The sequence below is a fragment of the Amphiprion ocellaris genome, chromosome 22, assembly GCF_022539595.1.
Source record: "Amphiprion ocellaris isolate individual 3 ecotype Okinawa chromosome 22, ASM2253959v1, whole genome shotgun sequence".
Lineage (NCBI taxonomy): Eukaryota > Metazoa > Chordata > Actinopteri > Pomacentridae > Amphiprion > Amphiprion ocellaris.
Genome location: NC_072787.1, coordinates 5,284,649 through 5,311,834, shown reverse-complemented (window position 1 = coordinate 5,311,834; position 27,186 = coordinate 5,284,649). Strand labels below are relative to the sequence as shown.

At 39.0% G+C, this 27,186-nt stretch overlaps 1 protein-coding gene across 4 annotated transcripts; it reads left to right on the top strand.

Moving 5' to 3' along the window:
- The first annotated feature begins 998 nt into the window (after window positions 1–998).
- rnpc3 (RNA-binding region (RNP1, RRM) containing 3) lies at window positions 999–26,892 on the top strand. 4 transcript variants are annotated; one of them, XM_023279244.3, is made up of 16 exons: window positions 999–1,117; window positions 2,742–2,909; window positions 3,002–3,049; window positions 3,151–3,260; window positions 3,413–3,502; window positions 8,389–8,500; window positions 9,140–9,208; window positions 11,106–11,248; window positions 11,512–11,637; window positions 12,026–12,168; window positions 14,886–15,068; window positions 18,079–18,173; window positions 18,385–18,443; window positions 22,799–22,931; window positions 26,313–26,390; window positions 26,542–26,819. In XM_023279244.3, exons 2-15 carry the CDS (start codon window positions 2,757–2,759, stop codon window positions 26,379–26,381), a joined length of 1,533 nt encoding a protein of 510 aa, XP_023135012.1. In that variant the 5' UTR covers window positions 999–1,117; window positions 2,742–2,756; the 3' UTR covers window positions 26,382–26,390; window positions 26,542–26,819. The 4 variants fall into 4 exon arrangements, with proteins under 4 accessions (XP_023135012.1, XP_035808246.1, XP_023135011.1 ...); XM_035952353.2 differs by lacking the exon at window positions 26,542–26,819 and adding an exon at window positions 26,826–26,892 and having other exon boundaries at window positions 1,052–1,143; XM_023279243.3 differs by having other exon boundaries at window positions 1,052–1,143; window positions 14,889–15,068.
- The last annotated feature ends 294 nt before the right edge of the window (window positions 26,893–27,186 follow it).

The following is a 27,186-nucleotide window of genomic DNA, read 5'->3' as shown; positions in this document are numbered from 1 at the left end:
ACAGTGCACACGTCTGATGTTGCTCACAGTGGTCCAAGGGACGCTCAGGGAGTTTGTGTGTTTGCTCACACTCATGAAAAATTAGAGGGAACATTGATTGTGGTAATTTATTTGCTCGTTATAGCCTCAGTTAGGTCACTATATTTTGTAGGAAATCACCAGAAGTCTTATTATGCTGTAGTATCTGCATCGACGCGAGTGTTGCAGTTCCTGTTGTGGCCACAAGAGGTCAGTGAAAAAGTACACTCTCCGTCATCCTGCGTAGCTTTAACATGTTACCTGAACGAGGTAAGCTAACTAGCGGGGAAATTGATTTTCATAAAAGGTATTCGGTCAGCTATTGTTTTCAGAAACATTGTTAGCAATGTAAAGGTTTATTTTTTGTAAAAGGATTATGTACGTTGGTGGATAAGATACTGCTGTTGGTAGTGCTTAAGCTAGCTCTGCTGCGCTACCACTGCTACTGCTCTTATTTTACATCACAACACTTCTCTTTGTTGACACGTAGATTGGTGGATTTCTCTGCTATTCCCATTACAAATGAGGGGCTATCCTCTCCAAGTGCAGACATACAATCAAATAATCCTTACCGTAATTATGTACTGGAGTGCTTGTGACGCTTTCGATGCTGAAATGACACTGATATGGCCAGTTTTGTTGTTGCAGCTTCTATTTATGACCACTAGAGGGCAGTAAACACTTGATCATACAGTATAGAGTTTATATTAAAGGGAGCAAGGCTAAAGAGACTGAAAATGTTAGCACACTACTTTATATTGTTATTTGTTGTTATTAGGTTCCACTATTATTTTAAAAACGTGTTTCCTTCCGTTAGTGGTCACAATAAGCAACTACAACTAACGACTGTGGAAATAAAAAAGGCTCACGTTAAGTCAGACATAAGACAGCAGTGAGTTTCCTTATATTTTTTAGTCGTATTTTTATTTAATCCTTCCGTACAATTGGAACATGAAGATTCATTGAGGAAACTTGCTGTTAGTAGGTCTGGTTCGTCCTCCAGTCCAGACGGGGGCAGTAAGGCTCACAGCTGCAACGCTGTACGGAGACAAAGAAGCGGCCGTAAGTGAGTTTATGTACCGGCTACCGTAGAAGACAGGTACTCCACCAAATATGTTCACTGAGGTCTGAATTGTTTGTTTTTATCTCATTTTAATGCTTTGCTTTATGCTCTCTAAATGCAGTGCCTTAACTCGGCTGTGCTAAGAGCTAGCAGGTGAAACTGCTCAGACGAGTCTTTAATTTACTTCACGTTAGCTTCGTGCATTGTTAGCATTGAGCTAATGTGGAGCTAGCTCGTTGTAGAGCGGAACTTCCATTGAAAGAAACCAGAATTTAACTTTGTCTTGGTTATCAACAAATGACTGTATCTTACAGATCGTTATTGCGGGTACTTGAGAAGTGGATAAGGTTAAATAATCTACTCGGCAGCACTCGTTTTTAAAAAGGACCCACGTATTTCCAATAAATCACTTAACCGTGTATTAAATCATCTAACTCTCTTTTCAGGATTATGATACTGAAATACGTTTCTCATTTTCTCTAACCCTGGTTTAACTTTACATGGAGGACAAATATTGTAAAAAGATGCGGTCCAACGTAGCAACTTATTGTAAAGCCTGTGTTGTGTTTCTACAATGTTCAGTTTGAATCATCACCTTTCAGACACAGTCATTACCAGCGACCAGTAAACACTATTCTCAATGGGTGTGTGTTGTACTGCCATGACTGGAGGTATATACATGGAAGCTGGCATCAAGTTAGCAAACACTAATTAAATTTAATTAAAAGTACTTACAGTACGTTACCATACAGACACATCTATCAGTGCTGCAGAAGCATGAACAGAGTAGAATACTAGTTAGCCTGAGCTAGGGCACAGTGTGTTATAATAAATGGTTATTAGGGTCCGAGCACCGAATGGTGTGAAGACCCTGTTGGAATGCAAGGAATTATTAATACATTATAATTACTCTTTTTTTAATAAAGGCGAAGAGAAGATAGGTTTATCAGGATTTTAACCACCTTACTTTGAATAAACCATTTGTCAAGGTACAGGAGTAATTATTTCAATGTTTCCACATGAATTGAAAAACACTGAGAAAGATAAGTTTGCACATAAATGGAAATAAATGAGAAAAGAACTTATTTCACCTTAGTACATATTAAATAAAGAGAGAAAGTGAAACCTGGAATCACACTAAGGGCTGCCAGGGTGAAGCTGCTGCACTGTGCTGAGGTTAAAGTTTCCACTGGAAACTTGTGAGACAGGGTAGTAGTTGTTGTTGGTAGACTGCAAAGCCCATCCTGTAAGAGAAACAACGGGTCCCTGCAAGCCACAGTCTCCTCTATCTGGGGAGAACAACAGAGGACAAAGAGGCTCCATTATCAATGTTAGTTGGGTTATTTACCAGCCAGGGAGGAAACACAATTATGATGTATTCATGGAACCGATCTTCATCTTTTTGCTGTTTGCTTTTATGGTGATTTGCATCTAACTATTGAGGTGAACCTATCGAACATTCTATTAAACAATTTTAATATTGCTGCTGATTACGTGTCCATCCCTGTTATATATCACTATGCTTTTATCACCCAGGACAAGTAAGACATGTGACTCTTAAGGAATCCATTTTAAAAATACTTGTTATATAGTGAATAATAGTGGTGACAGGAACTGATTTTTGCTTACCAGCTGTGTAATATTTTCATTTGTCTGTCAGCTGTCCCACAGGGAAATGGACAGGAATGAAGATCAGGCCCAAACAAACGGCAGTAAGACGCTGCTCATCCGCCACTTACCGGCTGAGCTCACCCAGGATGAGAAGGAGGACCTCTTGAAATATTTTGGAGCTCAGTCAGTCAGGGTCTTATCAAACAGGGGTCGTCTGGTAGGTTGCACATCACGGATGCCTTGTGAGTTTTCACATCCTGAAATGTTTGAGTTGCCGTCCAGTCTGAACTGGTTTGTCCATCTCCACAGAAACATGCAGCCTTTGCGACATTTAGAAGCGAGAAGTCAGCAGCAAAGGTGAGTGTTTGTTTCCACAGTGAGTTTCAGATGTATAGAATCATTCTAAAAGACAGTTTGTTCTGTGAGCTGTTGCTCACCCCCCGTCACATCTCTTTTAGGCTCTCAGCAGGATCCATCAGTTAGAGGTTCTTGATCAGACACTTGTTGCAGAGTTTGCAAAAGGTCAAGATCAAATCACGGTGTTAAAGGACCCACCAGTGTCAGACAGGTACGTTAGTCAAATCAGAAGAAGAAGCACTGCGCTGCATAGAATTAAACTATCAAATTAATAAATTTTGCACTTATATGCATAGGCTGATAGACAGAACCAGATGTTGGCTTCTTTTTTAGCGGTATACATTTGTCTTTATTTTCCTACAGTGGTGCACAAGTCAAAGGGGAGCAGAAGAAACAGGAGACCAAGCAGCCAGATGTTCCCCTCATAGAGACTGGTGTTGCTCCTAGCCTTGGGTAAGAATGAAAGCATGTCATAATGCAGTTGTTGTGGTGTAGCTGTCCTGTAATATCAGCAAGTGAACTATGTTATAAGGATTGTTTTTTGGCTGATAATGCTCTCATTCCACCATCTCCTGAAATTTTAAATCTTTGGTGCCGTAGTTAAAAAACACTCATGTTATTCTTCAGTGCATTATTCTTGCTCTATGTTTCTGCCCTGTTTTGTGGGGTAAAAATAAGACTAACAGGTAACAGGCCCTGTCACCGTCATTTCGGAGTGTGTCAGTCAATACCCCGCCAAACTTTACGTTATACAATTAAATATGCATGTGTGACACATGTTCTCCAGCCCTGGTCAGAGTGTTGTCAGTTTGGCTCTGGAGAAACTGCCTGGAGGCTCGCTGACAGTAAACCTGGATGAGAATCTGAGAGCTGTAGTTTGGAGCTGTCAGAGGCCTTGTGTCCAATTAGATAGCCAGGCGGCCACTGAGCGCCTGACAGGCCGTCTGTCCTGCCAGTTGGTGAGACCAGGTGGTCTTTGATACCTCTCGCTCTAACGCTGACAGTCGGCCCTGCTGCAGCTACAACAACAAAGTCTGCCTTCTCTCATACTTAACAAATTCTGAAACTAGTCTAAGTAAGACTTTCACAGAGGAGATGTATTGATTGGTTAGTGCGGTATATTGAGATTGGTCTGACAGAATCAGGAGATGGCAGGATTCATGAAATATTTAGTTGTCAGTATTGGTTGTACTTTTCAGTTATGTACATCATGACATCACATTTGTCAACCATATGTCGTTCTCTACTCTGTAAATGTGTCTTTGAGGTTTGGAGCTTAGATTTTTAAAAGCAATCACTTGCTGAGAGGAAATGTGTATGGCATTTTATGAACTAAATCATGCATTTATCAATAATTAAGTAGTGATTTAATCAAATGAGACCAAAGAAGGTTATCAGAATAATAACTGGTTGCAGTCCTTTTGTTGTTTCATCCATTTATCCATCGGAAGACACTACTCTGTTTTAAGCACATTTAGTTTTCTTATGTTTGGTGTATTGCAAATTATAGCTCAGTAATTAAGAGAATAATTGTACATGTGTTGATAATTTTCCTGTTTGGAGTGTATTATGTTGGTTATACCACAGTAGCTTTCATTTTGTAGATTATTATAGATTGTTTTCAGCATTATTACACATATCCTACACATATTGTTTGTACATTTTAGGTCAGAGATACTCAAACCTTTTAGTTTAATGTTTACATATGAATTTTACGTATCCGAGATCCAATGCAGGTCCTTGAAAATTTATCAACGTTAAAGAAGTTAATGGTCATGACATGTACTTTATGTTGAATTTTTTTTTGCTCATTTTTTCAGTTTTTATTCTTTTTGCATCAACTGACACAGCAACATAGTATTTAGATGTATTATTATTAGTAATACTGTTAATACCACTGCAATTAGCAGTTTCATTTTAAAGTATTACATGGTGAAAATCTATCTATATTACTCCGCCAAGAGGGCGGAGCCTCAGCGGAGTTATGTGACAATTGACATTGGTTTGTCTGTCTGTCTGTCTGTTAGCAACATTACTCACTAATGGATTTGGATGAAATTTTCAGGGAAGTTTAGAAATGACACAAAGACCACCTGTTTAGATTTTGGCAATGATGCAGCTTATAGTCTGGATCCACGGCTTTGTTAAAGATTTCTGTGTCATTGTGAGACGGTGTCACTGTAACTATGACAACAAGTGAACACTACGTCAGCTGCCTGCTGACGATCACATGATTGTGATCCTACTTCAAATCGACCACTGCGGACTTATTGGGATTTATCTGTCAGAAATGATTCAAGGAACAATTGATTAAATTGTGGGGGTGTTTCTGAGTCCCATCAATTCCTGCTGCCTAGTACATATTCAGGTCACACGATTCGATATCCGTACATAACGTACACATGCATAACACACGCCTGTGCTCAGCGCAAGGTCATTTTGTTTGTGGGTACGTCTATATTAAATGGCCACATTCTGTAGTACCATGATTTCTGCCTCGACTTTTTTCAAGATTTCAGCCGTCAGAACCAACATGATACAACGACTGAGCAGCCTTGGCCGAGCACTGTGCTCTCTGAGTGCTTTTCTTGTGTTTTGTGGTTGCTGTAAACTAGAGAGTGTATAGCTAAAGCTGTTCAGATACAAAGACATTTACTTCAAACTCAAAACTGTGATTTACAACTCCAGCTGTCAATCACCAATGCAGGCAGCGTGTTCTTCCTGAAGGAGGCGGTGCCAGCAGCAGTTTGTAGGTTTTCAGAACAAAACAGTCCACTTAGAACAGGCCTAAATCCAGAGGTTATATAGTGAAATGAACCATCTTTGTAGTATTTTGAGCTGAAAAGCTGGAACACACTGTGGACAAATGTGAAACTTGGATTAATTTGCTGAAAAGGACCACAATAAGCTGCCTTTTTGATACCTTTAAGACTGGACTAATTGGGAGAATTGGCACGAAGGTCTTTCCATCTTTAGATAATCTTGCTTTTTAAACTTTCAGAAGGAAATAATAATTTTTACAAATCCTATCATACACAGTTGTGCCAGCGACAACTGACTCAGGCCAACAAACAACAGATCAAATCCAGATTTACAAAATGGTTTGATGAAGAGCAAAACCACAGTCAAGCAATGAACAATCAGTAAATACATTAGATCACTACTTAGCTGAGATTTCACAGGCTTCCTGACCTCTCCTAACAGACTTTTCCTCTCTGTCTGTCCCAGCAGCTAACAAACTTTGTCACAATTGATCTAAATGGCAAATTAAATCAAATACACTATACCTGTACCTTCAGCCTTTGCTTGTTAAGCTTGGGTACATTTAAATTTGCTCTCTCATGCTGTGCAGGCCGGTGTCTTATGAAAGTTGTTATTACATGAGGACAAGCCTTGCAGTGCTGACATGGCACGCTGCTCTCAGTGTCCCTTAATGGCCGAATCTTCCATTGTGTTGACTGAGTGCTTGTCATCTAAAGATTAAGACATCCAGCTTTAGCTGACTGGTTGGGCCACTTATTGATGTGTCTATTATTTTGACACGCAGTGAAGCGAAAAAGTAAGTTTATCCCATGGAAACCACAAGGAAGATAATCTTTTATCAGTAAGCTATTCAACAAAAATATCAATAAACAAAATCAAAATTAGAGCATTGAATGTTGTTCTGTGGAAAAGCTAAGTACACCCTTGGCATTATCAGAAATAATTTACTCTGGGTGTTTTGTGTAATTATCTGGACTATTCTTAACTGCAAATTTCTCTCAGTTACAAGATTTTCTTGCCCGTTTCAAATCCCACGCAACCTGTCGACAGGATTCAAATTTGTGTTTTGATTAAGCCATACCCATTACCACCCATTTCGTCCTTTTCAGCCATTCCTTAGTGGGTTTGCAATTATTATCCTGTTGAAACGTCCACTTCTGGTTCACCTTCAACTTTAAGACAGATGGCCTCACATTGTCTTCAAGCATTCTTTGATATGATGCAGAGTGATGATTAAAAGAATGACTACAAGATGCCCAGTCCCCGAGGCAGCAAAGCAGCCCCAATCCGTAATATTTCCTCCACCATTATTCACTGTTGCTTTGTGGTTTTTCTTCTGAAAAGCTTCCTTTTGTCTGCATCAAACATGTCTGTTGTTTCTGTGGACAAACATATCTGTCTTTCATCTGCCTGTCCAGAACACATTATTCCAAAAAAGCCTGCTCTTTGTCTGTATGTTCATTGGCAAACTGTAGTTTTGCTCTGATGTTCCTTTAGGACACCAAAGGCTTTTTCCCTGGCACGCATCCCATGCAGGTCTTTGTTGAAAGAGTAATCTTTAGATCCTTTCAGGAAATTTTGTGGTTCTTGGAGACTTCTTTTTACATCAAACAGTCTGCTCTTGGGATGATTTTGCTGGGGCTTCCAGTCCTGGACAAACTGCCAGTCGTTTCAAATCTACACCACTTGTAGATGATTTTCTTTACAGTAGAGTAATTAATCTACAACCTTTTTTCTGAGGGCCTTAGAGAGCTCTTGTGATCTTGGCATGATGACACCACACACTTCAAATGCAAAGAGAACCCCAGATGAAGAGATTTAAATAAAACAGGCTCCACCTGTTACTCCCTGAGGAGATTCTAATCATTAGCACTTAATCTGGAACCCCTGATTGTAATTTCATGAATCTGAAGGTGTGATAAATGTTGGGCTGTCTTTACCTTTTCCGTGTGATTGATCTAATAATACATTGTATTTGTAAGCACCTTTCTTGACACCCAAGGTCGCTTTTCAAGAGAAACAAATACAACAAAACACATAAAAACTATACAAAGTATACAATCTGTTTTTTATTTACACTACCAGTCAAAAGTTTGAACACAGCTTCTCATTCAGTGGTTTTTATTTAATTATTTTATACATTGTAGATTAATACTGAAGACATCAAAAGTCTAAAAGATTATTTATGGAATTATGTTGGAAACAAAAGTGTTAATCTTCTATATTAATCTACAGTGTAGAAAATAATACAATTAAATTAAAAGCATTGAATGAGAAAGGGTGTCCAAACTTTTGACTGGTACTGTATTTCAACTCTAAAAATTCCAACTAAATGTCATTTTTCTGTGTTACACCAGCTTTATTTGTAAGTGCTGCCTCAGTTCCAAGTGTTGTTTGTTCAATGATGTTGAAATAATCACCTATAATATATCTCAGCTAGGAGATGCACCAAGATGTCATGGGATGTTGTTATTTTTTCCACTTTTTTGCTTCATTTCAGTAAAGTTGTTATTGCATTTAAGGCAATGAATTGCTTTTAACTAACACTGACTTTTTCCTTTTCCTCTCTCCTACAGGTTGAAGTTTCAATCAAACCCCACTTTGAAATATTTATACCCACCACCCTCTACCAGCATCCTGACAAATATAACACATGCCCTGATAGCCGTGCCAAAGTTTTATGTGCAAGTGAGTAAATACTGCTTTTTTTATATCATTTTATACATGTGGCATCTGCATGTATGTACTGTTGTATCTTTTAATACTGTCCTTGTGGTAGCTTTTTTTGGAAATTTGCACAAAAAAATGCAAATGTGACGCCATTTGTAGCTTTCAGATTCATCTCGTAAAATAGAAATAATATTGTGGAATAAGTGTCCCAGAGGTTTTTGAACTGCATCCAAGCTCTTAAAGATCAAACAGCAAACATTTGCCTTTTAAATTTCAATTTGGGGAGCAAGTATTAATAATAAACCATAAGTGGGAGGCATGAGTTATGGGTTTAACATTTCCCTGGGAGCCGCACTGCTTGAATTTTCATGTCTGTTGCTTCCCGTGTTAGCATCTTGGTGGTGCTGGTGTGTTGCAGAGGAGCCGGTGTAATGCTCAGCCTCGGCGTAGGTATCTCACTCCAGCCTCAATCTCACCTTGATCCTTGTATTTGTATGCAAAAGCCTGGCAATCTGTTTTACATATGGAGCCCGAGTTACAGGCTGCCTGTTTGAGAGCAGCAGTATATTTATATTACCAGCTCCCACCCAGCTTGTGGAATGAATCTTTAGATACAACTAGCACCGTTTCTCATGCACATATCTCAATTATACACAGGTACTTCATCTGATGAACAAGATGAATTTACCGTGTCCCTTTGGCCCCATCACTGCTAGACCACCCATGGTAAGTTTCTGTATATAACTGTTGTAAAAAATGTAACAAAATAATGGAAAACCGTTTGGCAAGGAAGCCGGGATTCAAATGTGCGACAAAACATGATTTATTTGCAAGGAAGGAATTCGACTTCTGGAGTTAACCAGCCCCCGGTTTAGATTGCTGAGTACCCTCAACAATCAGCAGCTTATTGAGTTAGTAGCACTCAGTTGTGTGGTCATTAAATCAAGACTACCTTTGTGTCACTGTAACTGTAACTGTTTGCTTTTTCTTTATAGAAATCATCAGATAATGCTGCAGTTATTTTGCCAGATTTAAAATTTAGGACTAAAATTTCCTTCGTGGATATGCTTAAGAAACCCTGTGTGAAGTAGTGAAACGTGGACTTTTGTCCCAAAAAGACTAGAAATCAGGGGTTTGCAATTAGTTTTAATTGTGAGAAAGTTTTCTTTTTCTTCAGGGGAGCCAAAGCGTGTACTCTCATTGGACATTTTACACCTGATGTCCACACCATCAGCATACAAGACCGAGAGGCTGAATAATATGCAAAAAAAACCCCAAAATCATGGTACAGATATTGCAATATGATTTGACATTTAATCAGAATGGTCTATTTCTTTATTTCTTTTCCACTCAAATTTGTATTTATTTTTTAAAGGCGATGGGATGTAACAAACAAGCATATTCCCTTATGTCAGGAGAATATATTTGCAGACCACAACCGTGCTTCATTTGTAATGGTATTTAGTGGCACATTATTCCACAATCAAGAAATCACAGCTCCTGCCATTTTTATTTTACACTTGAGCATATTGCTGTTTTCATAATATATTGATTGACTGTTCAGCTATACACAAAGGAAGGCAAAATATTAGGAACACTTGTCAAAATACTGCTATTGAATACAACGCCAACACTCACTGCGATCTCTGTAGTAAGCATAAATTACATTCATTATCTTTATGACAAACAAAAGCTTAAACTGTAAAAGATTCATCAAGTTGAGCTGTTGGTTTGGATCACAACAGGCCACACAAGTGTTCCTAATAAAGTGCTTGGTGAGGATATGTTTTGAGGTTGTTTAATTTTTTGCTTTGTTTATTCATTTAAGAATTAAATTGATTGATAAAACCAGCGGTTCTACTGTTGCCCCTGAGGGCAAATGGTGTTTTTAAATGCAGAGCATCTTCATATTCTTCAGGAAAAACGTGACTTGTACACAGATGGAGGCAGTATTAGATGTGATTGTATTTACATCAACCTTGTGTTCACTTTTTTGATCCATAGTAGATTTATAGAAAAGAAATCTAAGTTTTTTTATCTAAATAAGACAGTGAAGCTAATGTCAGAGGGCCAAATATTTTTGAAACTGCTACTGGATAATAACTTGTGCATAATGTAGGGGCTTCAACAAAAACAATTAAGTAATTGGGTGAAAATGCTTTATATGGTTTGTGCAAAAACCTATAATATACTGTATGAATATGCAAATGCTTTGATTTTGCATGTTTAATTCCTAAACAGAAGATTTGTTTTTGTTTGTGTACACTGGGGGGGGTATTTAGTAGTCAGCCATCACCTCGATATTTGCCATCAGCATAAAAGAGAGACTTTTTGCTTTACAATGAATGTACAAGTTTTCAACCATTTAAAAAAATGTCATGAAGTAAAGCAGTGCTGAGTCATTTTCAAGGAAAGGGAAAGAATACAAAAGGCAGGCAGTGGACAAAATGTATAATCTTAAATAGGAGAAGATGTTGCTGCAGGGAGGAACTTTGATAAGGTCTAAAACTTTTCAATTGTTTCTCGTGTAAAAGCTGAAAGAGGTTCTAGAGGAGCAGTTCTGGCAGTCAGCATGAACCAAGATTCATTGCTGAGCTAAACCATGTGCTTATGTTTCGTGCAGTTTGAGCACCTGCCTCCTGCTCCACCCATCCCTATGCCTCCTCCCTTCCCTCCTGAATATCCCCCTTTACCAGAGGAGGAGATGGAGCTGTCCAGTGAGGAAGAGTCAGAGTATGAGAGTGGAGATGATGAAGACAAAGAGAGGTGAGGAGCAGATCATCTTGCACAATAGAGTCAACACAAACATTCCCTTAAACAATTGTACTCACTGACTTTGTGTTGTTTTGCAGTATTTACTGTGGTTGTTTCCAGTGTGTTAATGCATCTTTCATCAGTAATAACATTTCTAGAGGCACAAGTGGCTTGACAGGAAATGTCTTTAAATTCCAGACGATGGGCAGACTTTTTTTGTTGTTTTTGTCCAAGTTAGACATTTTCCCTTATTCCCTATGCTTGCTTTATTTCAGGATTGTTCGTCTGATGGGCCTGGTCAACCAAGCATGCAAGAGACCCTTGAGACCAAAAACAGCTTCAAAGAGAAAGAAGCCCAAGATCAAGGATCTACTCTATGCTCCCAAACCAGACTCTCAGAGGTACACCAAAGCCACTCATGCATGTCACAAGTCCTCACGCACAGCTCATCTCGAGACAGTATTCACAGGCAGCTAAAAACAGAGGACAAAAAAAACCTCCAGACAATAAGTCTTCCTCATAAAGACAGCCTTGTGTTGCCGGGAGACTTATTGTTTCATTGTTCGTCACACATGCACACGCTCCCTTAATGACATGCCACAAACTGTGTTTTGGAACTATAAATACACACACACACAGCCTCCAGGCCGCATATTTGCAAACTGGGAAATATCTCCGGTTGACCAGAACGAAATATCCCGAACCGTAAGCCCCTCAGATTCCACTTTTATTGCGTTGTCTTTTTTGACTGTTGTTGAGGGAAGTGGCGATTGTCTCTGCTGTCCTCAGTGCTCCAGTGCTGCAGCCCTCTGATGTGTTTGAGCAGCCCCACCCTGCTGGCCCCAAGAAAATTCAATTCCACATTTCCGCTCCAGAGGTGGCAGCTATTGTGGAAGGAGGTGGGCCGGGTCAGCCTGATGATGAAGGCAAAGGTAAGATTTTGACCAAGATATTTACTCGAAGCTGCATTTCTTTTAGTCAGTCTATTAGATCATTTCTACTGTTAAAACTGTAAACACAAAGAGCCCAACACAGTTTTCCAGTTGAAAGTCCAGAGGAATTGAGTTATTAATATTTTAGAGGCTTGATGTAGTGAATCTTTGGCATTTGGCTGGAATTCAGGCTTGTTAATTGATTATTGTTGTTGAAATGAGTCATATTCTGTTATCAAAAGTGACAAATAGAGCAGAGAGCAATTAAGATGTTATAGCTGAAGAGTAAAGATGGCAAGTTCACAGAAGTAGCAAATGAAAGCGCATTAGAGTTGAACGTCCTAATTATCAAAATTGTTGTTGGTTCTACTCTGATTGACTAATTAATCCACTTCTTATTTCAGCACTAATTATGTGTAAAATGAAGTCTTTCTGTGGATTATGCTGATTTGCAAGAATTCAACCAGAGGAAGTGTCCAATTAGAACAGAGCCTGTATTTAACAGACGTGTTTCTGGGCGAAGTTGCTCACAGATCTGCAGTTTTGGGTCCGACTTACAGCACAAGGAGATGAATGTAACAGCTTTTCTAACTTAACTTAGTTGTATCTTAATCAGCACTAAAGAGGAGTATTTATTGCTATTTATTTACCCAGCTTGTTCAGGATGCATTGGATCAAATGCTGTCTGTACAAAGATGCCCTCAAAGCAGAAGTTATGGCAACAGAGAAAAGCATTACAACACTGATGATTGTGAACTGTTACAACCAATAACTTCGGATTGCTCGTAAAACTCGTCAGATGCGGCGCAGTCATCATAAAGTTATGTAAAACAAGCCACACATAGTATGCAATTTAGAATTGTATTTAAATATTCACTCCTTAATTTTGTGACTTTGTTTTACTGTTAACAATGGGTGAGCTACATTTAACAGATAGCAGATTTTCCTCGTCATAAGGACACAATTTAAGACAAGGTGTAATTGAACAGTAGCTGTTTTTCTGCCGTGTCTGAGTGTTTCAAACCTGTTTCACCACAGCAGCATCACTGAGATTTGAGATTAGAAGTGTGCTCTGTTGAACCTGTAACCACACCCTACAGTTAAGTTAAACCACTGGACATCAGTAAAACTAAAATTTCCTTGTGGAAAATTAGACAAGACAATATTTTGTACAGAGAAATGGTCCATCAACCATGAAGGATATAATTTTGTGCTTTTTGTGTGCTTTTGGCATAGCATTTTAGCATCGTGAGACAAAGCTAAATAGGATTGAGGTTACTTATATATCTTAAATTTATCTTTACCTACCAGTATGATGTACTCAGATGCCCACTTCCACACATGTAAGTCATGAATGAAATGTATCCATCCATCTAAATGTGAAATAGCCTCCTAAGTTGTATTAAGTAATAAAAAAAAAAAAAAAAAATACTGCTTTTATGGTTGGCCAGTAAAAATATATCTGACCAACGCTATAACCTGCAAATTCATCCAGGGAATCCATATATAAAGGGGCTTGCTTACTCTTATGTGCAGGAAAGGCACTCTAAGGGTTTGATTATTACTATACATCCTGTTTATTATCACATTGGAGCAGGAGGTGGTTTGATACTCGTATTGACGTAAGTTAAAGCTCTTACTATGGGTGAAGTCGGTGCCAAGTGTTACACAGCGGTATATCACGGCAGAAACTTGCACCAAAAAAGGTTTTACCATTATCTGTATGAGCAAATGTCATTGAGGGCACAGTCTGTGTTACTTGTCAGCTGTGCAGTTCCCCGTTTGCCTTATCTCCCTTCTCTCTAGCTACAACTTCACTCCCTGGCAAGTCTCTGAGAAATAAAATAGATCTCAAAGTCACACACAAAAGATTTCCTAAAGGCAGCGGAAAGATAAACTATGACAGGTGGCTTTTTGGATTAGTCTTGTTTTGGGGAAGTGGGGGTGTGGGATCCGATAAACAAGCTATTTAAATGAAAAGGGGAGGTGGGGGGACAGATAAGGAGGAGGATAATTTTGAAAGCAGTGATCTAGTTCTCTGCAGAGAGCGGAAAAGCTTCCCAACACTTCTTGCTCCGGTGCACACACACATACACCTTATGTGGATGACAAGCTTTTATTTTCCTCCTCGGATTTGTACAGGCTCACTGCTCTTAGTAATTCCATCTACAACATGTGTGCACGCATTCATGCACTCCTCAAAAGAGTTATCCTTCCCACTGCCTTTCAAACTCATGTTTGCAAAACAGGAGTGGATTTTGATTACAGTTCTTTATTTGAAATAGACTAAATGTGCTTCTGGTTCACTTCTGTGACTGTCTTCTTGCTGTTATCGTTGCCACTAATTTCCACTTTATTTATTTATTATTTTTAATTCACTCACATTATTCCGACTCCACAGTGAGAAATTCTAAATACCAATATGTTAAACTAATTGTGACCAAGAGGATTTGCTTCCACTCTCTCATCCTGAGCTTGTGTTGTTTACTGAAGAGGATAAACATTTTGGAAGTGATTATTTCACCATCTGCTATTGGTACACTCTTTGAAAACTTCCATTGTGCTGAAGGGAGAGTGTCCCCTTCTGTTTCATATCATAAAGCAATCAGGCAGATCCACCTTGGTGGCACACAATATGAAATACACCCAGAATTAATGTAGTAACAAGATGATAACTAGATTTTGCTCCTTCAACACCTTCTAATCCTTGATTCTAGTAGATGAGAGCGAGGTCGCCCCTGACAACAGTGTGGAGGTGGCAAAGGCTGAAGGTTTCGGGAAGCTTTACCCCAGCACCCAGACATCCCAGCAGCAGGAGGAGCACAGCGACGATGAGCAGGATCTCACATCAGGAGTCGTCTCTAGGAAGGAGCTGGAAAAGGGACGGCTGTCAAGAGATGGTAAATCTAAGCTATATGGGCGAGTCAGTGGGTGCCTTGGTCCTTGGTTTGAACATCAACAGAATTTGTCACAAACTGATGATTAGAGAATGGGAAAAGAAAAACCTGACCTTACAAGTTTCTCAAATCAATAAAAGTCACTGAAAAAGCAGGGAGGAATAATTTTCAGTTTAGGTACATGCCCAATGTACCTGCCCAATATGAATTTTCATCCTTCGTTGTGCATAGAAGCTTTTTCTCCTGGTGCAGTGTAATGCTGATTGATGCTGTTCACCAGTAACCACATCAAGGTCCACAAATCTTTCTTATTTTCCATTTTAAACAGCTCTAACACTCCCCCTCACAAACCCTGTTCTGTTTAGAAGGTGTGCAGGTAGAGAAGAGGCAGTAGTTTGTTTGAAATGCATATTAGAATAAACTGGCAGTTAGTTGAGAGTGTTCGTGGCTAAACAAAAAAGAAAAAGTGCAAACTGTGAAGAATGGAACTTGAAATGAGACACTGATAAATCCCTCAGAGGAAGAGGAGCCTTGTGGTAAATATGTAACATCAGCATTACCTTTCTAAGATCTCTCCATGATGACAAGAAGTGAGGAAAGATGTAGAATATTCTTTTCCTTCTGAAATCGTCGATGGCCTTCTGTAATACACCGCTACCCATCACGACTGTCAGCTATTGTGTGCCCAATTTTGAGTGCAAAATATCAAAGCGAGGACCACGTTTCACCAGCAGTGTAACCAAATGTAAAATGGTTGTGGATTAAACTATGTTCAGACAGGATGGCACAGAGATGTGGAGGAACAGAATTCTGACCGAAACATTTCTCTATTATCTCAGTCTGGTGTGTAAAGGTCTCCACCTCTTATTATATCTAATGAAAGGCTAAACAATATCAATATTATTTGAAACTTGCTACAAACTGACATTATTGATTGCTGTAGGTCAAAATAATTGTCAGGAATTTCCTTTGGTTTTCTCCTGTCAGTAGAATTGCACTTAAAGACAGTGACAAGTTCAAGTAACTAATCAGTGTTTTTATATTAGCAGTAGATAGAATATGTGACCCCCGCTGCAGGAAGTCAGGGAAGAAACAGCCTCATAATCAGTCCTTTTAGCCTCTCTGTTTGCATTGCTGTTGTTTTGACAGCAGTGCTCACCCAGAGTGCACCAAAACAGTGACATGTAGTAAACACTGGATGTAACTCCAGTTCCATGATGATATAGAACAATAGAGGGTTTGTTAAATCAGCCTGTATGGTGGATTTAACTTTAAGGATTGTGGTTTTAGGAAGGTAAAGATTGCTGGTTGACAGGAACGTTGAGGGGGAAGAAAAAATGGCACTTCTTGTCTTCTCCAGTTTTTCAGGATCACGCAGAAGTGCCTACCCAGGAGTAGGTACTTTTTCCTCCTCTGAAAACGGTGCTGAACAAAAAAAAGCACTCAGAGAGCGCAGTACTCCGCCAAGGCTGTTCATTCCTCCATATGGCATCTTCAGAAATGCAGTATTTGTTTGTTAGTTATTGATGATCAGAAATCACGGCAACATAGAATGTGGTCATTTAATATAGATGTACCCACAAACAAAATGACCTTGCGTTGAGCACAGGCGTGTGTTATGCATGTGTACGTTATGTACGGATACCAAGTTGCGTGACCTAAATATGTAGCAGGCGGCAGGAATTGACGGGACTCAGAAACACCCCCACAATTTAATCAACTGTTCCTTGTATCATTTCTGACGGATAAATCACAATAAGTCCACAGCGGTCCGTTTGTAGTAGGATCGCAATCATGTGATCATCAGCAGGCAGCTGACGTAGTGTTCACTTGTTGTCATAGTTACAGTGACACCGTGCCACTATCTGAAAATGATGCAAAAATGTTTAAGAAATCCGTGGATACAGACTATAAGCCGCATCACTGCCAAAATCTAACCAGGTGGTCCTTGTGTCAGTTCGGACCTTCCCTGAAAATTTCAACCACATCTGTTTGTCCGTTTTTGAGGAATGTTGCTAACAGACAGACAAACAGACAAACCAACGCCGATCGTCAGAATAATTGATGGAATAATAGACAAACGTACGTCGATCGTCACGTAACTCTGCCGTGTTCCTTGGCGGAGTAAAGAGGTGATAGGGTTCTTGGGGTCAGAGAACACTCACGCTAAAACAGCTTAATGACTACATACAGTGACTAACCTATAGAGAATCATCCCTCTAGTCTGCTGTTCTGATCAGCTTTACAGGAACATGTCTTTGCTCTTTTCTTTACTGTTTTGGATTAGACTCACTGCTCTTACCAGCATCACTTCCAAAAACTATTTTTAGCAACAAGCTTTGGATAGATTTGCTAATTGCCCATACTGAAAAAAGCAAACAAGCAGTGTCAGCCAGTGGATCATTTAAGAGCTAAATATAAATCACATGGACAGAAACATGTTTTCTTTATCTGCCTCTTAGCTAATAAGCTAACAGAAAAGACAATAGTTTTATTTCTGATATATTCCTATAATGTAGATCCAACAAAAATGATGTGAAATATGGAAAAAAATATGTTATAAACATGTTAAGACTATTTCAGACAGTGGGAATTGTTTGATGTCTCCTTGGTATGACAGCAAATATGACAGAAAAGTATCCCCTTACTGGCTCACTCGATGAGAAGAAGTGCAGTGTAATTTTTCTTCTCCAGCACACATTGTTCGGGCATGCTTTCCATACAAATACAGTACACACCCATTGAGACGTGATACATCCAAGTAATATCTAAAATACACTGCATGGGAGGTGCTCAGGAGATCAGACATGTAGTCATCGCTCTCGGTGCATCTCCTAGCCGAGTTCTTCTTCCATTCTCTCTTAAATAAAACATTGAATGGATGCTATTGAGTTGCAGTGACTTTGAATTTATTTTAATGTTGGTATGGGCAGCTCTGTGATCCTTTGTACCTGTTTTTGAAATTCACCTTGCATCACGTTTCTTTTTTTTCCCCCTCTCTCTTTTAAAACAGAGATAAAAAGGATGTCTGTGTTTAAAAATTATGAACCAGGCGAGCCAACCTGCAGACTGTATGTGAAGAACATTGCAAAGCAAGTGGAAGAGAAGGTAAGTCCATTTATAGCACGTGTTTGGTTTGCTGGATATGATTCTTAATGTGGAGTTTTATTTATTTTTCATTAGTTAGCTCAAAGCGAGCACGTGTCATCAGTGTTGTTTGTTAATGAATGTGATGTTTGGTGTTCCATCAGTTTCATCAAAGATACAAACAATTCATGTATAGATGCTTTTTACTGATATTCATTACCTGTATTTTCAGGACCTGAAGTACATCTATGGGAGATACATTGATCCTTCATCAGAAGCCGAACGAAACATGTATGTAAACATCCATCCGGTTAATCCTCGTCTCTCATTGGCACGACTAGCGCGTCGCTTCACCCCGTCTCCACCTCACGAGCTATTTTTGACTCTAGCAATTTGTCACTTTCTCCTGAGAGTTTTTAGTAATTCATGCTGACTGTGTCTTGTGTTATTAATAAGTATCTAAACTGATGTAGAGATCATGAGGGATGTTTTTATGTTTGTGCATCAGCAGTACTTCAAATAAACATTCCACCTGAGTCATCAAACTGAGCTTATGTCGAGGCCAGACTCTGAACACAGATGTAGGTGATAAACAGGAAGGTGCAGCTCTGCCAGGGGATCAGTTTGTCCTTTGTTGACCCGCTTCTCAGTTGTGGCGCTTTTTTTTAACTGTTTATGGGTCAGTACAGTTTGTTAGTTTGTTATTAAGAATGCTGAGCTTAATAATCTCAGAAGTTCTAACTTGTATGTTTCCAGACCTCCGGTGTTCCATTGCGATCCAAAAGACTGCAGATTTTCATTTCAGCCAAACACAGCAGCAGAACAGTTGCTGACAGAGGTGCAATAAGATGCTAAATTTATTGTTGCATAGGTCTTGAGGTCAATGTTTAATAGTTTTTATAGTGTGGAAAACAAATAAATGCAAAAGATAAAAATGATTTAAATTAATAAATATATGAAAATAATGTCCGAGCAGCTCAGGCTTCTCATATTCAGGGACTACATTTTAACCAAGAGTATATTCATATTAAACTTGTTTATCTTGTTTCAGCCCTCCGTCCACACTAAACCTGCTTTTTTCACACTCAAAAAACTACTTTTCCCAAACACTCCAGGGTGTAGAAATCTTCATAATTAACCTGGCTTATATACTAAGAAAACTGAGCCTTTGTGAAACAGTGAAATAAGTCAGCCCAGAGAATGTCAAGGCTGTGCGGTATTAAACTAAAAAAGAACTTCTTGTTACATCTAAACTGGCTGGTGATATTTCATTTTTAAATGTCAATATAGGAGAATATGACTCGAGACTGACTGCTTGTTAACAGGTAGTAAAGACCTAGCTTCATATCACCATGGCTAACGTTAAAGTTTCTGTATCCAAGAGTATGTGAGGGTCCGCTGGGTCTGAGTGATGTAAATGTTGTCATTGGACGGTGTGGGTAGACATCTGCATAATTTGTTTATGTGTGTATTTATTTATTTAATAATAAGAATGCACATTAATAATTGTCAGTATCGAAAAACAAGAAGCAAACATACTGGAATCCAATTCTCACCATGTACAAAAGCATTTTAATTGACAAAGTACAAATACAGAGTAGAGTAGAATAGCCACTTGTATTGTCAAACAGAACATACACTAGCTGGTGCACATTTGAATGAAATTTCTTGCAAAAACTCACTATCGGAGAGATATGAAACAAAAAAATAACAAAATAGAAATAGAGTGTAAAAATAAAATATTTTCAGTAGGACTATATATACACACATATATATCCGTATATCTATCTATCTATCTATCTATCTATCTATCTATCTATATTTATACACACACATAAATATATATACACATATAAACATCTGCATACATACACATCCGCACACATTTATTGTACTGCACAATAATGGCATCAGTATCACATGGAGAGAAACATTGAAATGTAGCAGCAGTTGTATTTCTTACACAAGGAAATAAAGACAACATAAATTATGTAAGATGCCAAACTAAAACTGATCACAATTCTGATTTGCTTCAAGCCTTTGTTTGTGATGAGTTTGTATGTAAAACACTTTCTGATAACAAGAAGAAAACTATTCCAATATTTACTTCCCTTTACTGACAGCACAGTCTGTCCAAATGTTGTCTGCCTACGTGGCACCTCACAATCTTAAGTCCTCTGTCTAATAAATTCCCTTAAAGCCTTATACATTAAATGTGTTAAACATTTTCAATTCTCAAAGCTCAATATATTAAACTATACAGGGGGTCCTCGGTTTACGACGTCCTTGACTTATGGCGTTCCGTTGTTGCGTCCGAACTAGTCACGTGGAACTAGTTGGCAGGCGGAGCAGACGATTACGTCATCATGCGGTGAGCGGAGCGGACGAATACGTTGTTACGCTTTCTTTACATTCGCTGGTTGTATGCCAGCTTGGATTGTGCTACATTCGCAAACTTTTTGCGCTTCAGTATGGCTCCCAAGTGTAAGTCAGACTCTTCTGATGGCACTGCTTCGAAGAAAAGGAAAGCCATCTCCATGCAAGTGAAATTAGATATAAAAAAACACTCAACTTGTAAAAACAGTGCAACATATTCTGTTATCTTCTTGTAAAATGATTCATACATGCATTAAAGTCATTGGTATTTATGACTTTTCTGAAGAGCTGATCGATATCGTGATGCACGTAAAGGCTTTGTTTACATTTTTGCGGGAGTTCAGACTTGTGGCAAAAATCGACTTACTCGATCTGCAGGAATGGAACTCGGACATAAGTCAAGGAGCCTCTGTATATTGTTTTGAGTGTAGTCTGGGCAGCAGGAAAATGTGCAAGCACTGGAAAAGCAAAATGGGCCTTTTTGATTTGATTCACAGTGAGCAGGGATGGAATACTATTTACTATCTACTGCACATATCCAGAACGTGTCCTCCAGGAGAGCTAGTAATTAATATTACTACAGGTTTGTGGTGTGTGCAGCTTTCTGTATGCACGTCCACCAGCGAGTATAATCCCTGCCTTTCTCATAATGTATTTCACACAGTTGTCTGATAACGGAAACAGAAAAATATATGATGAGAACAACTTTATCAAGAGATCAACAACTACAACAAAGTAAAGCTGATAACAGGAGGGGGGCGGTAGATAGTGGGGACGCTAAATAGAGGTTGAAAAGAGCTGTCACTTGGCAGAGTAGCCAGCTGTGTGTGTGCTTGTGCTCAATCGCACTGTGGCAACAAAGTTTAAGACAAATTTCTCCTGTGATCATGTATTGTAAATGTTAATGTAGCTGATCACACAGCTGTTGTCATTAGCATGTATTTATGTTGATTTTGTCAGCCATAAAGTAATGATTTGGTTAGCTACACTTTCTGTCCCACTGCTTGCCAGATGTTGCTAAATGAGAAGAAATGAGGAACATTTCCAGTTGTGTCCAGAGGTCTGTGTGAAACGTTTGTGTGCACACATGGAGTTTTCACACCAAAATGAGTTTGTTGACACACTGTCTGAGGTTTCCTACGGTGTGATGTCAAAGTGACCATCCTGTGTTATATGTTAGATGTATTATTAGCCCCCTTGTTTGTTTATAGGGTGCAGCTATAGATTATGTTAGTAATCAAGCATTCTCTCGATTATTCTGGTGATTAATCGAGGGATCGGATTCTGTGTTTTTATGTTTGTTCTGTTTAAACTGCTGCTACTGCAGCTGATAGAACACAAATAAGAAAACTGATTGTTTATTAGTATTTATTATAGAGAATATTCTGTCAGTAACATTAGTTTCACTTTGATTTGGCCACAAATTAAAGTGATTTCCTTCATTATGAGACAGTGTCAAACCTACATGCACTTCAATACAATAGCATGTTTGAATATAAGAAGTTTAATAATTTTATGGTGCAGCTGTCTGTTATCAATAATCAGCTGTATTGATCGGTAAAGTAAATACATTTAACAGAAATGTTTAACAGTTTTCTACCAGCATTCCTGTCTTATATAATTTCCAGTCGCAGCTTTTTACCATCATGCATTTTTATGCTCCTCATTGTTCTTTATTAAAACAGCCTGTTCTCAATCGGTTCATTTTGAGCAGAAAACAAGTCAAATGAAACGTAAAATTGTCCTGTGTGTGACGAGTTTATAGATGAAAGACCAAGTTAAAGAAAATTGATAATCACCTTCATACTTGTTAACTGTGACTGAGGTTTTAGTTTTTGTCAAGCCGAATTACACAAAGAAAGCCTGACTATGTTGAACTGTCTTCGTAGTTCAGTAATCTGATCTGCTAAATGCCGTAAACATGAGAAAAGCTGCGCCGGTTAAAATAGAAGCGTCCCGTCAAATTTAAAATCCCCTTATAATTTATTGATTAAAAGTCCAGGTCCGTATTCAAATTACCCCAACTCGAATAATCTTTTCAGCCCTATTTATTTTCTTGAGTTTAAATTACTACTCTTTAAAAATTAGAATACAAACATTGAGGTTGTTGGGTCTCACTAACACATTACTGACAACTGCTGCCTTCTGTGCCACACAATCGGATAATATTTTACATTTGTGACACTTAATAGCCAGAGTTTTACGCTGACTCGGTCAGGCCACAGGCTTGGAGTGATAATGATGTGTCCCCGCTTTGCTCTGCTCCTCAGGTTTGACATTGTGTTAATGAAGGAGGGCCGGATGAAAGGGCAGGCCTTCGTAGGACTCCCCAGTGAGCAGAGTGCAGAGAAAGCCCTGCGGGAAACCAACGGCTACGTTCTCTATGACAAACCCCTTGTTGTTGTATCCTTTTATCCCCTCTTCACGAATCGGAACAAGGACAAGGATTTTATAAGGAGTGTAAATCCAGGTGGTCTGTATTGGGTTGGATTTAATTAACTGGTGTGCAAAGGTAGAGACGTGGATTTATATGAAATTTCATTTACTGTAACAATGTTTTGAATTACTAAAACAGTAGCATTGGTCATTTTTTTTTAAATTATGGTACATCTTATGATAAAAATGATTGAATTTCAGATGCTTCATTTGTGTGGTATGGAAAGATACCTTCAAGGCAACAAAGGTAAGAGAGAAAATGAATCCCTGGAGGCAGCTAAGACATATAACTGAACAGACATGTAAGTGCGTGGGTGTTAAGGGGCAGTTAAGGCGGGGTGTGTGTGCTTGGGTTTATCACGTGCACCCTCCTCTGCACAGATGTGTTCCTGGCTTTGGCCCTCAGTGCCTTCAGGAGGATGGGGACTAATTCCTGGCAGCTCTGAACCACCACCTGCTCTTCCTCCTCTCAACACAGATAATTGTGCATCAACTTTTGAACTTGTCTATTGGAACAAGGCTATTGATTTTGACGGTGTTTTAATGTGCATTCCGTAGCCAATTAGCTTGGCGACAGCGTATTAGTCTTTCAGCCGAAAGAATGAACAGAGATGTCTGCAGTCTCATTTATTTGTGGTGTTGTCCTGCATTTAGCTGTATTGCAGGGAAGGTAACGATGACAGAGCTCAGACTGTAGTTCAAGAATCGTTTGTTTATCACGAAGAACTGCTGTTGTATTATATTAAAAATATATTTCTGTATGCTTTATGTTTGTAGAGATATAGTCACTGTGTGGACAGTTTTGCCAACTGGATTGTAGTATTTTTTTTTTTGTTGTGAGGCAATGACAGGCTTGGAAAAAATGGGGTTTAAGGTTGTATGGTAAACTTTTAAGGGTTTTTCATGGCTCAGAATTGGCGTTTAGGGTGCCAATAGCCCCGCCTTTTTGTCTTCCTTTGCATCTAATTGACTTAAGTTGTGAATCCTTTTCAGTTTGCCACCCATTAAAGCAGTAACATGACATTTGGGGAATTGCACTTGTTGGTGGTTAAGATCAAACTTAATGTTAGATGAGAAGATTGACATCACTTTCATGTCTCTGTGGTCAGAAATATGGTCAAAGCCAGCAGATGATTAGCTTAGCTTAGCATAGTGATTGGAAAGAGAGAGAAACAGCTAGTGGGGCTCAGTCCAGGTAACAAATTTGGCTACAATGCTTGATTTTCTGTGTTTACCATCTCCACTAAGCTAAGCTGAACGCTGCTAGCTCCAGCCCCATTTTAACAAGCAGAATTAAGATTAAGATCACCTTTTTCATCTCACTCTAGGCAAGAAAATGAGCAAGTGTTGTTTCTAATTCCTTTAATCTATAAGGTGTTTCTTGCACTGCTTGAAAGGGTTGTAAAACGAAAGCATAAGCACATTTTAGAAGTTGGGTTGTTATTTTGGTCTATTTGGAACATGAGAAAGTTAAGTGAGGTTCATTCTGGTACAGATGTAGGCCTGTCCCTGACAAAATTCCTCATAATAATTTTTCCACTGGTTCCCTGAGTGCAGCCTGTGAGTCCTCGAACAGCTTGCTACAAAAATTAGTGAGCTGGAAGAACAACCTTGGTAAAACGTAGCAGATTAAAGTGTGAAGTTTATTAACAGACAGCAGTACAGAGACTGAATTTCACACATCTAACCCCTCCCTCTTTATTTAACCTGTCTCAAAGCCAAACACTTTATCAGTGTGAGTGACTGGCAGAAGCTGTCACTGAGTAAGTGAGGCAACCTCAGGAAAGCAAGAGCCCCACGCTCTTATAAGGTCAATTTTGGCCAGTAGTCTTCTGGCATTTATGAACAAACACCTGCGACCTTTTCTCAAATTAAATTCATACAAGGCATTGAGAGTTGGAGGAAGAGGGCCAGCGTGGCTTAAAGCTGCTTGGGGGATAAAATGCATGTTCAGTGAAGTTGTGGCTTTGGTGTGCATTTTCTGTGGTATATGTGTATTACATTTGTTGAAAGATTGGCGTACAATTTTTGATGCATAAAGAATGCAGTCATGGTTATTATTATTCAGTCAGTCAGTGGCATCCAACGAAATTGGTGACATGAATAAAGTTCTTCATCTAGCTTCCTCTGTCCAGCATTGTAATCAAAAGTTCTTTGCCTTCCAGACCAGTGTCTTCTTCTAGCACCTTCCTTAGTGTTGTTCTAGGCCTGCCAGCCCTTTTGACATCAGGTTCCCATAGCAGTACTCGATCTGCTTTGTTGTGTCTCACCTCGTGCCCAGCCAGGGCTAGTCAACGTTGCCTAATGATGGTTGACAACCGTGCATGTGGACCATATAGCCACTTGTTAGTGAGGTGTGATTTCTAGGAGACGTTTTGTACCATCCGTAGCATTCTGGTATAAGTCCCATCAATTCTTTTTGAGAGTCTTCGATAATGACCAGGAGTTCGATCCATAGAGTACAATGGATTCCACTGACACCTTGAATACTCTCATCTTGGTTGTTGTTTTAATTGGAGAGACCCATATTTTTGACAGGGATTTTAATGCTCCGTAAGCTTTATCAATTTTTGTTTCTATATCATGTGTTGGTGTAGCCTCCAAGATATAGGAAATCGTCAACTTTTTCGATTTCGGACCCATCTAGTGCAGCAAATATCTCTTCAGATGTTGGCTTAAGGTGCATGAACTTCGTCTTTCCAGCATTCAGAAAGAGTCCAATCAGTCTTGTTTCTCGCTCTACCCAATGCAGAAGGTCTTCTGCTTCACTGAGAGTGTTTTCCAGGATGGCGATGTCATCTGAGGATGCAAGTTCTGAGAGGACTTCTTCAGGCTGTCTTCTACTTTGATGACGCTTTAGGGTCAGGACAGTGGAGAGCAAGATTGCATTCCTCAGTGCATAGTCTAAGCAGATGATGAAGAGGAAAGGTAATAGAGGGTCTCCTTGTAGTACTCCGTGTCTATGGAGAAGAGATCTGTGTTGCCCTCAGGAGTCTTGACTACCATAGAAGTGTTGACATGCATAACTTTCATTGCTTCAACAATAGGAGCAGGGATTCCATATGTCAGGAGAATTTGGAACATTTTGTTTTCATCAGTTGAGTCGAAAGCCCTCTTGAAATCAATGAAAACCAGTATTGCTTTTTTCTTGTGGTTTAGTACCTCCCCAACAATTCTTCTAAGAGCTAGGATGTGCGCAGTAGTTGAGTGAGATTGCCTAAATCCATTTTGACCCAGACGGAGTAGATTGTCGATGACTGGTCATTTCATGATTATTATTATTAATGACACCTTTATCTGTGAAATGGACATGATTACTGCTTACCAACCTTAACTGTAAATTTGCAGCAATTTGCCAGATCTGCAAGACCTAAACAAGATAGCACAGAGACCAAAAAAGGACCAAAACAGCGATAACCTCAACAGGTGAGTAAGACGAAAGAGAGTATTAAAATGACTACTCATTTGTCTTCATGCCATAGTGCAACTGTGTGTATAGAAGAAGCCTTACAATCATTGTAATGTGTTTTTTTTTATTTATTATTTTACAATTGTGTTTACACTTTATTTATTCAAGATGCCAAGGCTTGATATTGTGACCCAGCAGAACCATTTGTATCCTTATTCTGCATATCCTTTGGAGAAAAATAAGAGAATGCGGGCAGTTGAATTGTAGTTATTGTGGCACAACTGGAACACCTCGACATGTATTGTAGTCTAAATTTAAAAGGACTGAGAACCACGCTTTGTTTCAGCAGCTTATTGTGTCTTATTTTTCCTGAACTATGTTGTGTAGTGCTATTTTGGAGTCTTTTAAATGTCCCTTTACATTGATTTCTACCGTGTTTGACTGAATTTCAGGTGGTGTTCCTCAGAGGTTGTCTTCTTCTATTCTTTTATTATGAAATAAAATATTTTATTAAAATAATTTTTGTCATCTTTTCTTCCAATCACAGCCTCAAACACATGTCACCATTTTGTGGGTACACTTCAGACTATCATAACTGATTATCTTTAGTCCCAAACTTAAAGTCCTGTCTGCCGAGTAAATACAGACTGGGGAAGGTATATGAGATCTAGATTGGCCCTGCAGCAGATGGTAGGTTGTCAAAACAGTGGGGAAAAAAAAACACAGTCCTGAAGAGACAGCAAACAAAGCAAACAGACTGCAGTCTGTGGGAAATTGCTGGGACTGGGTTAGCTTACCTTTACAATCCCTGGC